The sequence below is a fragment of the Sceloporus undulatus genome, chromosome 5 (assembly GCF_019175285.1).
Source record: "Sceloporus undulatus isolate JIND9_A2432 ecotype Alabama chromosome 5, SceUnd_v1.1, whole genome shotgun sequence".
Taxonomy (NCBI): domain Eukaryota; kingdom Metazoa; phylum Chordata; class Lepidosauria; order Squamata; family Phrynosomatidae; genus Sceloporus; species Sceloporus undulatus.
Genome location: NC_056526.1, coordinates 7,579,817 through 7,594,413, shown reverse-complemented (window position 1 = coordinate 7,594,413; position 14,597 = coordinate 7,579,817). Strand labels below are relative to the sequence as shown.

General features: G+C 41.7%; 1 protein-coding gene across 1 annotated transcript; it reads right to left on the bottom strand.

Moving 5' to 3' along the window:
• Positions 1-8,660: 8,660 nt before the first annotated feature.
• On the bottom strand, positions 8,661-12,812 carry LOC121932068 (endonuclease domain-containing 1 protein-like). The gene is made up of 3 exons (XM_042470373.1): positions 12,697-12,812; positions 11,254-11,569; positions 8,661-10,085 (listed from the first exon to the last, which is right to left on the bottom strand). Exons 2-3 carry the CDS (start codon positions 11,533-11,535, stop codon positions 9,513-9,515), a joined length of 855 nt encoding a protein of 284 aa, XP_042326307.1. The 5' UTR covers positions 11,536-11,569; positions 12,697-12,812; the 3' UTR covers positions 8,661-9,512.
• Between the last annotated feature and the right edge of the window lie 1,785 nt (positions 12,813-14,597).

Below are 14,597 nucleotides of genomic sequence, written 5' to 3'. Positions count from 1 at the left end.
TCAACCACAAGTGGCTTCATGAAGTGGATGAGTCCCACTTCCATGGAAACTGTTTTGAGCGCTTAGTGAAACATCACAGAACCCCTCAACCAAACCGCACAGTTCCAGCGAACTGGCCTATTTCCCCTGTCTTAAGTAGTCTTGATGAAACTGAAAGACTGAACTAGACAAGTCATGCCCTAGACTAGATTGAACTAGACAGCCAGTGCACTTCATTCATTCAGTGTAAATACTATTCAACCATTCCATTGTTTAAAATTATAACGGAGAAAAAAAGAAGTGAGCCAAAAGAGTCATTTATTCTTTTGCACAGATAAAACACTCCTCTGTTGGTCTGTTCAGCCATCTCCAAAAGGCCATGTGGAAGTGCAAGTCATTGGGAATTTGCAAGGTCTGCCCAGTTGCAGTTGTATCTGCCCTTAAAATATGGTTCTTGTAGAGCTTTATCACATGAGAAAAGAAATCTGAAACAGTGTAGGAGAGCAGCAGTTTTCTCTGTGCCTCTCCACAGGCTGTCATAACACTTCTGTTTTCTTCCTGAGAGAGATGGTTGTAAAAGTGTGTCTTTTGTTATGCTGGAAAAATCCATTTGACGAAAGGCATGCTTTTATGACCATCTCCCTAGGGAAGGAGAATGGAAGTGCTGTGACGGCATGTGGAGAGGCCCAGAGAAAGCTGTTGCACTCCCGCTCCATAAGGCTTGTATTTGAAGGGGCATAGCTGTGCAGCGAATGGGCCAATAGCTTCATTTTCCAAAGTGCACTGACCACTTTGGTTTTATTCCAGATACAAATGGAGCTGTCCAAAGTGCTGAGGCTACTTTGGGAATAGGATTCACCCCGGCATAGAAACCACAAGCTGTCCCTGCAATGAAGCACGATACTTAACATGTTGGTAAGTCCCAAGGGTAAGTCCCATTAAGTAAGTCCTTTGCAAATGTGCTGATGACTGCAGCCTTGGGATTCTTTCTACGCATTAAACAGGATGGAGATATTTGCTATGGGAAATGCACAGAAAGGCTTTTTACTAATGCCGTTGGATCCTTTCTTGATATTGGGGGCTTTGTATGGACTTGAACTATGCAACATGCCTCCTTGTATCTTTCTTTCACATAACTGAAAAAGGCCATGCTGGATGATAATCCATTTTCTATCATTCTGTCATCAACCTTTATTGCGGTTAACAAATCATAAGCCAAAAACAAAAGCGTTAAAATACATTATAAAAAACACTATACGTTATTATAGCTAATATGAAAAATTTTGCTAATCCTTTTTAATGCTGTCACTGAACCATAGTGAAAACACAATTGACACATTCTTTATAGCCACATCATCTTCTCAACTCAACTGTTTTAGCTCTTTTCCCATACCTTGGATCACACATGCCATGTTCTGGATCTGTAATGATTCCAGGGCACTGATCCACTCAGTTCTCAGGCCAACTCAGGTGCAATGATACGTGATAATGAAATGTAGTCAAAGGTGAACCAAAGCAATGGTTTATTGGTTACATGGAGATCTCAACCAGTATTTGCTGAGTAGTAATCATGAATATAGAAAGCCATCATGATGTAGTAGTTTGGGCATTGGACTATGACTTTGGAAACTATGGTTTGAATCCCTGCTCAACAATAGAAACTCACTGAGTGACCTTGGGCAAGTCACACTCTCCCAGCCTCAGATAGAACATTCTTATCATAGGATGAACCAAACTTGCTCAACCTGCCAGGAGAGGTGCAACTACTGAAACCCGCATTGTTATTATTATTTGCTTCAGGCCTGCTTGGTTAACTAGTAAATGCCCAGTTACTGTGTTATGCATCTCTTAACAATATAAAACACATATGAGAGATATGTATATTCCTTACAAATTCTTTTAGAAATTTCAAACCTCCACAGGAGCAAAGTGACACAGAAGGTCATTCCAGAATTGTCTCAGAAGTACTAATCATGTCACATAATTTTATTTTATTCATTTAATCAACCCTTACTAAATCTATCTCATCACCGTATTGTTGTTGTTATTGTGTGCCTTCAAGTTGTTTCTGATTTATGGCAACCCTATTACAGGGGTTTCTTGGCAAGATTTGTTCAGAGGGGTTTGGCTTTTTCTTCCTCTGAGGCTGAGAGAGTGTGACTTGCCCAGTTGCTTTCAATGGCTGAGCAGGGATTTGAACCTTGGTCTCGAGTTCTGGTCCAACACCCAAAGCACTACACCATGCTTGCTCTGTATATTTATGAAATTGTCACAATAATCACATTCTCGCCAATGGGAAAAAAAAATCTGGATGGTTTGATTGATTGAATGTACATCTTGCCTTTCTCCCAAAATGGGATACATTGCAGTTCACAAATAGTCCAAACTGAACAAAAGCACCCCATCTAGGGGTCCCCCCCACAAACTCCCCCAGCCCTCCAAAATGGATGAAGTATGAAGTGGCGTCATGCCATTTTCAGTGCAAGAGAAATGTGGCTGTGTGGCTTGCCAGGTGTGTGTGAAAACTGGACCCATCCTCTGGCGTAGTTGTCTGTCTCTCTACTGAGAGTAACTGATGTTCCGGAGCCTACCTCCAAGAAATAAACTTGGGCTATGCTCTTTTGAAGCGATACCATAGATACATTTACTGTACTTTGCAGACATGGCCATATGCCACAAAATTTTTGGGGGGGACTTACATTTATCGAGACGCTAATTGTATGGATTGAGATAGAGCAATCAAAATAAATTGAACTAGGCTATAATACACAGAAGAATTGTTAAAAACATTACTTTGAAATTGGAGAAAATAAGATTTAAATGACAAACGTTTATAGAAACTGGACAGACATGGGAAATCAATTGTAAATAGGTTTATTTGGAAAACAAAATGTGATTATTATTTTATATGTTGTTATTTTTTTATAGTATTTGCTGCAAAGTAGAATTAAAAAAAGTAAAGTAAACTCTCCAGTGAAGGAGAACTATCACTTTCCAAAGAAGTCTGTTTCACTGAACAAACAGTTTCACCACCAAGTTATTGCAGCTGTTTAGTCAAAATCCTGTTTCTTTTCACTGGAATCCATTGGCTTATGTCCAAATACGAGGCAACGCTGAGAATTCACTTACTAACACCTTTGAGAAACCTCTGGCTAGCAGCCTCTTTTTACTAACAGGCAATCTTGTGGACCTTCTTCTTGGAAGAAAGAATAAAAGATCCTTCCATACCCCTTCCCTGCCATAAAGGCCTTCTCACACTCTCGCGCTGCTGATTTCTCCTTGGCACAGAAGAATGTAGTTTGTGATTGAATGTTAATAAATTGGGCAAAGCACCAGCAAACACTTCACATCTTATAGAAAGATGAACTGTAGTTTTAGTATGCAAAGGCAAATGTATTGCACATTTGCAACTAATTGTGCAAAAGAGGTTGTAACATGAACTTTCATAGACTTCATTGATGCATCTGAGGAAGCTGGCCAAGGACATTACTGCAGCATTCTATATTCACGCAAATAATATACTGTTATTACAACGGTAGCAATAATGCTATGAAAGAATTTATATTACCTTTTAATAGCATTATAGTCCTTGCTTTGTGATGAATGGTTCTGGTCTAGGTTTTCCGCACAACATATGTTACCCAACAGCCTCCGCTTCCTCCCCCCTGTTTTGCACATGCATTATTGTTGTTGTTGTTGTTGTTGTTGTTTTAAATTCCTTCTGAAATCTTGCAGCTATGAGAGCAGACCAGTAATCACGACATTGTTTGGGGGATTCATTTGCAGGGAGGGATTCAGGATTCTAGAGTTCCATGGTGCTGTTTTAACTTTTAGAACTGGTGGTTCTGTAGATTGTGACACACACTTTTATCCAGCATCAATGGATCATGTGAAAATCCTCTTCACTAAACAGGAAGCTTCATGACTTAACAGAAGCAGGGAGAACAGTTCATGGCACGGCTACTTGCATGACATTGACCTCGCAGTCTCACTACAGTAGAGCTGAAACAATTTGTAATTGCACAATCTTGGGAATGTAGTGCTATTGGCAGTTATTGACAGGTTTCTCTGGTTAATTTGAACTTGTGGAATATTAATGATAGGACAACTGGTCAGCAAGGGATGAGTGCCAACATCATGCAAAAAGGGAAGGTGTCACATGTTATAATTCCACTCCAATTCCATCACTAGCGCCTCGTACGGTAATGTTCCAAGTCTATGAAAACTTATATTATACATTATAAATTCCAAGTTAATGAAAGCTTATGTTTCCAATACTTAGTCTCAAAGGTCCTACAAGATCCCTTTGCATACTAATATTCCAGATGAACACTGCTACATTATTTTGGTGGTTGTGATCAGTTTGGAAATGTTAAGAAAGTAAATATCAAGTCATGCAAAGTTGAATGTTCATTTTTCCTTTTTGAACCTGAAACCCTGGTTTGCTCAACTTCCCACAGACAGTGCCAAATAACAATCATGCAACACAGTTCTGTCAGAATCCATTCAGGAGTGCCCTCGTCCCTCTACATGGGGACGTGAATGTGAAAAAACCACAAATAACAAAAACACCATGCTTTTACCTGAGAGATCATCTCTTTAGGAATCTCTAGGTCCTCCAGTGCAACTTTGTGGTCAACATCTCCCAGACACTGACCATAGAATTGTGCTGGAGGAGCTGCAAATGCAGAGTAGAGTGTTCTCTCTAGGAATCTCTAGGTCTTTCAGAGTGACTTTTGGTTAAAGTTGACCATAGAGTTGCTCTGAAGGACCTAGATATTCCTAGAGAGAACATATTAATAAAATCCACAAATAATCAAATCCACAAAAGTCAAAGCTGCAAATGTAGAGGGATGAATGCAATTCCCCTCTGTGCTCAAAAAGACTTTGTGTGTGTATGCAAGTCAGTACTGTAGCAAAGAGATATTATAGCACCTTTGATGCTTGTGTCCCAAGAGGCCAGAAGCCATGCCAAAGCCATGCTTCAGTCTTAATGATAAGGTTTGCACAAAAGTACAGGCCAAGATCATTTATTGGTAAACATATTGTAATGTTCCTCTATAGCAGAACTACAGTGCATTGCCCTCTTCCCCTCCTGAAGAACTCACTTTCTTCCCATATCCCCCCCCCCCCCATGGTCAAATAGTAGCTAGCGGAGCATGGAAGATGGCTGAGAAGTGTTTGGTTCTGTGTAGGACTGCCATCATTCTCTTCCAACAAAAGTGGGACAAAAGTATGCAAAACAAGAGGTTTAAAAAAAAAAAAGCCCACACATGTATGAAAAGCCCTCCCTTGATATTTAACATTGCATACATTCAGCCCCCTATATCCATGGCTTCAACCAGGCATAACTTCAAAATATTCAAAAAATATACAAATTCCAAAAAACAAACCTTGATTTTGCTATTTTATATAAGGAACATCATTTGACTTTGCAAGTCTATATAATGGCACTTCAGCACCTACAGATTTTGGTATCCAAGGAGGACCTGAAACCAAACCCCAGCAGGTTCATCAAGGTCCCACTGTATTTCTCTCTCTCTCTCTCTCTACACACACACACTCTTACATTCTGAGATCTGTAGTTTATTGCTTCAACTGGCCCAGCTAGCGGGGATATTTTTCAAACACTTTGAGAATTTCCCTGGTTTTCCAGGACAAATGTGTCTATAGACAGATGCACAACAATGTCATGTTCCAGGATCTCTATAAGATGCCCTTGGAAGGCATGGATAATGCCTTTACCATTGTGCCTCTGAGTACTGTGATATAGCCAGATGTTTCTCAGGTATAATCTGCTCTCGACCAGCTACTATGTGGCCAAGGAGATGGGATGTAGCAAGAAACAGGGGTTTATAGTTTTTTGTGGGTTTTTCGGGCTACGAGGCCATATTCTAGCAGAGTTTCTTTCTGACGTTTCGCCAGCATCTGTGGCTGGCATCTTCAAAAAACTATGGATGCTGGCCATGAAAGCCTTCAACTTTATAACAGGGGGTTTGTTTGTTATTTTGGTGTATAGGAGAAATTGGGACACAAGGGAGGTAAATAATTATGATCTCAGAGTTTATCACATGAAGGAGATTGGGAGTTTATCCTGTGAATATCCCGGGAAAAAAATGTGTAATTACGCAAAATGATTTCACACAACATCACACAAAATCCACCAATAAAGAAGTCACAAAGAAGCATTAAAACACATCTTTTTACTTTTGGGATTTCAGCGACAATGCATTTGTGATATCACTTTATTTGTGCAATTGCGTGTGATAATCATTCGCGCAATTACTCGCCATTTTCGCTTTATTTGCAGGATGCTTTAATCTCTCTTTAATGCTGAAATTAGCCTCAGTGTGATAAACTCCCTCCACAATAACTGAAGCAAAACAAAGCAAAGATGCAGGCACCAGTTGTCCTTACACCTGTGTAGGCTGTTAACAGGATGCAAACCATTATTTTCTGCAGAAAACCAACTTCCTTGCTTTCATTTGCAAAAAATCCTGAAATGAAATTGTAGAGTTGGAAGAGATCCCAAGGGCCATCCAGCCCAATGCCCTACCATGCAGGAAAAGCACTCCCAACAGATGGTCATTCAACCTCCAAAGAAGGAGATCCACCAGACTCAAGAGGCAGCGCTGCGTATGCCACTAATCTTCCTAATGTTTAGGTGGGATCTCTTTTCCTGTAGCTTGCATCCTGGAGATTCCCCTATAGGTCCTGGAGACGGAGTCAGTATCAGACATTATATTTAGCCAATTTTCCTCCCCGCTCATAAGTCAGGGTGAGGCTAGTCCATGACAGGCAGGTCTCAGATGCTTCTACCATTGCTTGAGAGCTGGCTTGAGCTATCAGGCAAAAAGCAAACAGGGCTACTCTTGGTTACAATAAATGCAATGTATCCTGTGCAGGCCAGTAGGACACTGGTGTTTTTGCATATTTGTTTGTGGCTTCCACTCCAAAATATGCCAGTAGTCTGCTAAATGCTAAATGCTGCTGGAGTGAGTGCTGGTTTCATAAGGTTGTCAGATGGAAAACTTTTAATGGTTGTATAGAAGCAGCAATTTCATTATGTGTTGCTCCTTACCTGATTGCATGGCAAGCAACACCTGCTGACAATCCCTCTTCTATCCAGCATTTAAAGGTACAGGAGCCCTCTCTAGTTTTCAGTCTGGCAACCTTACTTTTGTTGCCAGCTGTTCGGTTTCTTTTGTCTTCAATAGCCATGCACATCAAGAGAAGAGAAGGTTAAGAGGTGATATGACAGCCTTGTTTAAATATTTGAAGGGATGTCATATTGAGGAGGGAGCAAGCTTGTTTTCTGCTGCTCCAGAGAGCAGGATCCAGAGCAATGGATGCAAGCTACAGGAAAAGAGATTCCACCTCAACATTAGGAGGAACCTCCTGACAGTAAGGGCTGTTCGACAGTGGAGCACTCCTTCTTTGGAGGTCTTTAAGCAGAGGCGGGATGGCCATCTGTTGGGGATGCTTTGATTGACATTTCTTGCATGGCAGGGGGTTGGACTGGATGGCCCTTGCGGTCTCTTCTACAATTCTATGATTCTATCAGATCATCCTGTTACCACCACTGCAAAGCTCTGTCATCTTCCTCTCTCCTTCTCGCCAATTGGAAAAAGACGGGGAAAGTTTGAAGCAGCAGGTTGGCAGGCAAAGAGAGAAGGGAGAAGGGAGAAGAGAATAAGTGACTCTTGTTGTTGCTGTTGTGCACCTTCAAGTCATTTCTGACTTATGGTGACCCTAAGCAATCCTACCATAGAATTTTCTTGTCACATTTCTTCAGAGTGGGTTGGCCATTGCCATCCTCTGAGGCTGAGAGAATGTGGCTTGCCTATGGTTACCCAGTGGATTTCTATGGCTGAGTGGGGATTTGATCCCTGCTCTCCAGAGTCGTAGCCCACCACTCAAACCACTATGCCACAGTGGTTCTCTGGTGCTGTTTTAATTTTGTTCCTTTTTCTTGGTACTGTACAGGTCAAAAAGACTAACCATCTCTCATCTGTAGGTCTGAAAAGCCCAGTAGTCCACCACATCCAGTTTAGAGAAGGAGAAGCAGAAGGCAGATGGAAGGCTTAAATGTGCTATTGATCTGCCTCCTCCTAATCTCTCACTTGAGGCAGGTGCCTAACGTTGGCTCATAATGGAGTGCCTCTGTGACATGATCAATATTCTTTATGAAGGTTTCATGTGGAAAGAAGGATAGAACTTGCAAATGGAGGTAGCAAAGCTCAATGCATTTGTTTGGGAAGGATTTCTCTCTCTGTTTCAAATCCATCAGCTCCTTAGCTGTTCTTGACAGATTGTGGAAATGCTTACGCAACCCTAGTAAAATGCATCCACCAGCTTAATGTGACTGGAAATTTCAACTTGGTGTAATGGTTTAAGCATTGGAGCAGGACACTGGGAGATCAGCATCTGAACCTGGCTCAGCCATGGAAACCCACTGGGTGATGTTGAAGGCTTTTATGGCTGGCATTCATACTTTTTGGGAGTTTTTCGGGCAATGTGACCATGTTCTAGAAGATGCCAGCCACAGATGCTGGTGAAACGTCAGGAATAAATTCTTCTAGAACATGGCCACATCGCCCGAAAAATCCACAGAAAACCACCAAGTGACCTTGGGTAAGTCATACTCTCAGAGTCAGAGGAGGATGGTAATAGCAACCCTCCTCTGAAGACGTTTGCCAAGAAAACCCTATGATAGGTTAACCTTAAGAGTCGCCATAAGTTGGGAACAATTTGAGTCACACAACAACAACAAATCACAAGCCTCTCTTCACATGAAACAAAGCTATTCCTATGCTTCTATGCTCAAAGGGGCAAGTCCTCATAGGCTGCATTTGCACTGCAGAAATAAAGTCCCACTGTGCTATATGGCACTTCTTCTTGGGTAAATGTTAACTGGATCCAAGCCTTAATTGTGGAATATAGGAGGGATTATTCTCAACATAGGAAAGCTACCAACTTCCAGAACTAATCTCTGAGACCCTGACTCTAAGCCAGACTGCATTCCTGCAACAACAGAATAATTAATAAAGTTCATACTAGAAAAGACTTTGCTCATGTGTGCTAGCCACCATTCACATTGAAAATTTCCATATTGGAAATATTACCGTATTGGGATGTGGCTAAGGCTGCATCTGCACTGCAGAAATAATGCAGTTTGACACCACTTTAACTGCCATGGCTCAGTGCTATGGGACTTGTAATTTTGTGAGATATTTAATCTTCCCTGTCAGACCACTCTGGTGCCACAACATGCTACAAATCCCAGATTTCCATAGGATGGAACCATGGCAATTAAAGTGGTGTCGAAGTGATTTCTTAGTAGAAACAATAGGACAGCACTCTGACGGAAAGAACGTATGGACAGATAGTAGTAAAAAGTAACTAGCATTTCTTTTTTAAAAAGCAGCACAAGATCTGTGAACAAGATTGCTAGCACGATGAAGTGGCACACTCATGTGCAGCCGTGTCTTGATCACCTCTCTCCACATTTTTTGGAGAAGGAATCCAGTCTCTCAGACCAAGAACAGGCGCCTGTGTGCAGCTGGTTTTGAGTTGCAGGCACTGTTGAAAAGATCAACTTTCCCCTTTCCATAGAGTTTAGTGAGCTCCATCTGCAGTTCATTCAGGGGATATTCCTTTACTTTGTCCTCCACATTCCTTGCCATGGCAGTCCAGGAGATTCTCCCCTTCTTCTCATGCACGCAGCAGGCTGCAGACCAGATGTGGCTGGGCTTGCTGACTCTATTACCTGAGACATACGCATCGCTGCTGGGTACTGCTCCCGCAATGACATACAGATCCCGGCAGAAATGAGCTTGCTTAGCTTTGTCCCTGATACTGTTTTCATACTTTGCCCATGCATGTTTGCTGAGTTTTTTAAACTGTGGGACCATATTGGTCAAGGTGGATGTCGCAGCTCTACTGTTGTTATCAGGTTGATGCTCAATAGGGTTTAAGTGTCCCCATGTATAGTTGAGAAGGTACCTGTAATCGTCCGAAACTGCTTGGCTTTGTTTAAGCTGCCACCGGGAAATTTGGGTTGTGTTCTCATCTTCCATGCTTTTTCCCAGACTGGGCTCGACAAGCTGAAAAGCAGGAATGAAATGCATTTGTTACTATCTGGTTAGGGACACTAGAAAACCAAGGCCATATCCAGGTTGAGTATGCCTTATCCAGAATTCCAAAATACTCCAAAATTCAAAATAGCAATAGGAATATACTGTACATTTTATACCACTTATCAGTGCACTCAGCACTCTCAAAGCAGTTTACAGTCTGTAACCTAATTCCCCCCAACAAGCTGGATACTCATTTTACCAACCTAAGAAAGGATGGACCTTGGAGCCCTGGGATCAAACTCACAGCCTTGTGGCTACGGTACCAGCATGCACCACTAAATTGTCCATGAGTGGGGCTCAAATAGTGATACCTCTGCTTTCTGATGGTTTGGTATACAGAAACTTTGTTCCACGCGCAAAATTATTCAAAATATTATGCATAAAATTATCTCTGTGTATGAGGTGTATCCAAAACATATGGGCGACTAAGACAGTGACACCTTTGCTTTCAGCATACACAGCATACACAGACTTTCATGGACAAAATTATTAACAATATTATTTAAATTATTATAAATATTGTGTATATGAAGTTATGTATATATGAAACATAAAAGAATGTGATGTTAAGACTTGGGTCCAATCTCCAAGATCATGCTATGTTCCAAAAGTCTGGAAAAATCAGAAATCCAAAAAACTTCTGTTGCCAGGCTTTTAGGATCAGGGAGATTGAACCCGTACAACTTACTTGACTTATGGTAAAGCTGCCTCTCATGGCTGTTTCGTGGGCAGGATCAAAGGAGGTCTGGCACCTCTTCCCATAGCCAGATGCATATGATGACATCAGCACTGAGATTCCCAGGGATCCTTTGAGTGGAGGAATCCCCTGAAAAGTACTCGGTAAGCCTTCTCATTGGCTGCTCCCACTCTCTGGAATTCCCTCCCACTGTAAGCTAGATCTGGCTCCCTATCTGCTCTCCTTTTAGTTTAAGCAGAATTTTAACATGTAATCAGGGAGGCTTCTTATTGGGATGTGTGTTTCACTGCCCACAGAATGGCCAATCTATGAGAATAGGGGTCATGTGATGACATCCCAAATTCATAATTTGCATCCCTACAGCAGGTATGAGATAGAAGCTCAGAAGGCAAACATGCTAGATGTTTCTTGGACTAGACAGGTGAGAATTACCCTTACCTGGGGCTCTATCATCCACTTTTCAATTTTACTTCCATTACCAGGTTTGCATTTGTAAGCAGAGTATATAGGAATGCGCTTGTCACTGTCATACATGGTGGCAAAGCGGTAGGCATTCTCATAGAACTGGCAGATCCTGGCTTGATTGGAAGGGGTCAGAGAGTCTCCAGGAGGCACCCCATCCAAGAAGAACTCATGGCAAGGTTTAAAATCCTCCACCACCTCGCCCTTTCCAGGTATGAGAAAACATGCAGCCAAAAAGGGCAGGAATGGATGAAACATTGTTATGGTGTTTCCCAAAGTGGAATTCTGGGATCTGAAAGAAAGACAGTTATGCAGGTTACACAATCACTTCTGTGTGATAGGATACAGAGCAATGTGTCATTCCCTTCTCTACACTTTAATCTAACTACAGTCCCAGGGATTCTTTAGGGAAAGACTCTCATTGATGTTTGTAGCATCAAAAAGTGAAAACTTGCATATATGCACAATTTATAATGGAATGCAAATAAACAAACATACAAGGTCCATCTCTAGAATGAGATTAAATGGAAGATGCCTATCAAACAAAGAGGTACCCAGGTGTTAAAACAGAGTCATTGCTGATGCCATACACAGAATCAGTGCAGTTTGATACCGCTTTGTCATTGTTTCATCCCATGGAATCCTGGGATTTCTAGCTTGTTGTGGCACCAGAGCTCTCTGACAGAGAAGGCTAAATATCTCACAAAACCACAAATCCCGGAATCCAATAACATTGAGTCATGGCAGTTAAAGCGGTGCCAAACTGCATTAATTCTACAGTGAAAAGGCAGCCCTGTTAAAGGGTAGCAGTCTGACTTTCATTGGCACATGATTCAATCAGCAATCTAAACTACAGCACTTTTCAGATTAATATGAAGTACAGCCCATCACTATTGTGATCCCCCACCTGGGTTTACACATGGTCCTTCTTTGACTGTGGCCATTGAGAGGTGAGAGAAGGGGAAGTTGGGTATGAGGAATGGATTGTTTTTAGTCATCTATATGCCCTTAACTTTACTGTGGGAAGGACTCCAAGGGCACTGGCATATGATGCTCATGTCGAGAGACGTTTTGCACAGAAACGAGTTCTGTGCATGTTGACAGAGACATTTGCAGCAACTGTAAAAACCATGATGGAAAAACAACCCCATGGAGATGTTGCTTTGTATAGAGCCAAGATCTCACAAAGGGCTGGATATTCCTCGAGGATTTGGATATACCTCAAGGAAATTCTTTCTGTGCACAACTTCTCTTCCTTTGCAAATACAGCCTTTCTCAATTTGACCAGAATCTCTGTAGTGTGAAGATTTCTTTTCATCCATACAAGAGAAACATCTGCAGCTGTTCTGGCACGGCAGAGCAGCTCAAGATAGTCCATTTTGCAGCCACATCCCCCTGGTGTTGCAAACAAATCATTACCTTGAATGATTATCCACATCAATTATCTTGGCATATTTTAACTCTTGGGTTCAGTAACATTCTCTTTTACGCAGCTCTGTGTAGATGTGGGTTACTGGTTCCTAAGGTGGTGTACTGCTGTCAAGGCTAAAAGGTCCCTTATGGGCATGTCAACTCAGAGCGTGTATGAGTTCATAATGTGCTCTGACAGCATACCTGGTAACAATGGCTGGAATCCTTTGGTGTACTATGATGGTGTAACTACACTGGTGTAGGTGGTGACAGCAGGGGAGGTGAAGTATACTACTGTTGAAGTCACCCAATGTACCTTCTGGCATCCTATTCCTTGTGGCTGCTGCAACCTATGTATCTTTCTCTTTCACCTGAACCCATTGGACACTGTTTTGCCAAAAGAAGTTCATGAACCCAGAACTGCTTCTGAGTTAACCTGTGAGAAGCGCCAGCTTAGAGAATCAGTATGCAAAGGGATCTTGTAGTACCTTTCAGACTAACTGAAAGAAATAAAAGATATACCCATGTTAGACTGTAGAATCAGTATGTAGAGAGATCTTGTAGCACCTTTGAGACTCACTGAAAGAAAGAAGAAGAAAGCATGAGATTTTGTAGACTTCAGTCTACTTCCTCAGATGCATATAGTGGAGTGAAAACCAGGGACAGACATATATGCCATTGGTATGTGAGAATGTCAATTGTCTAAAAGGTGAAAGAGGCAACAAGGGAATCAGCTATTTTGGATCTGATCCTAACCAACAGGGATGACCTGGTTAATGAAGTGCAAGTGGTGAGATCCTTAGGTGGAAGTGTCCATGTTCTCCTGAAGTTTGTTATACAATGGAAAGGAGAAGCCAGACATAGTCAGACACGCATCCTAGACTTTAGGAGAGCGAATTTCAGTAAACTTAGAGAAGTATTGAGGGCGATCCTGTGGTCAGAAATACTAAATGATAAAGGAGTTCAGGACGGATGGGATTTTCTCAAAAGGGAGATACTGAAGGCACAATTTCAAACAGTTCCAGTGAGAAAGAAAACTGGGAGGTGTCTCAAGAAACCAGGATGGATGACTAAGGAACTTTCAACTGAGCTAAGTTTTAAACGGAGCATGTATAAGAAATGGAAAAAGGGGGAAATCACGAAAAAGGAATTCAAAGAAATAGCAGGCATGTGTAGGGGTAAAGTCAGAAAAGCTAAAGCACAGAATGAATTCAGACTTGCTAGAGAGGTTAAGAACAACAAAAAGGGCTTTTTTGGATATGTCCGCAGCAAAAGGAAGAAGAAGGAAACAGTAGGGCCACTGCGGGGAAAAGATGGCAAAATGCTAACAGAAGACAGAGAAAAGGCAGAATTACTCAACACCTTCTTTGCCTCAGTCTTCTCAGAAAAGGCAAAGGGTGCTCAAGCTGAGGACAATGGAGCAGAGGACAGGATATGGGAATTTCAGCACAGAATAAGTAAAGAGATAGTAGAGGAATACCTTGTTAATCTAAATTAATTTAAGTCTCCGGGACCAGATGAACTCCATCCAAGGGTATTAAAAGCACTGGCAAATGTAATATCGGAGCCATTGGCAATAATCTTTGAGAACTCCTGGAGAACAGGAGAAGTGCCAGCAGACTGGAGGAGGGCAAACGTTGTCCCCATCTTCAAAAAGGGGAAAAAAGAGGATCCCAACAATTATCGTCCAGTTAGTCTGACATCAGTACTAGGAAAGATTCTGGAGCAGATCATTAAACAGAGAGTCTGTGAACATCTAGAAGGCAATGCCATAATCACAAAAAGTCAACATGGGTTTCAGAGAAACAAGTCATGCCAGACAAACCTGATCTCTTTCTTTGATAAAATTACCAGCTTGGTAGATGAAGGGAATGCTGTGGATATAGTATATCTTGATTTCAGTAAGGCCT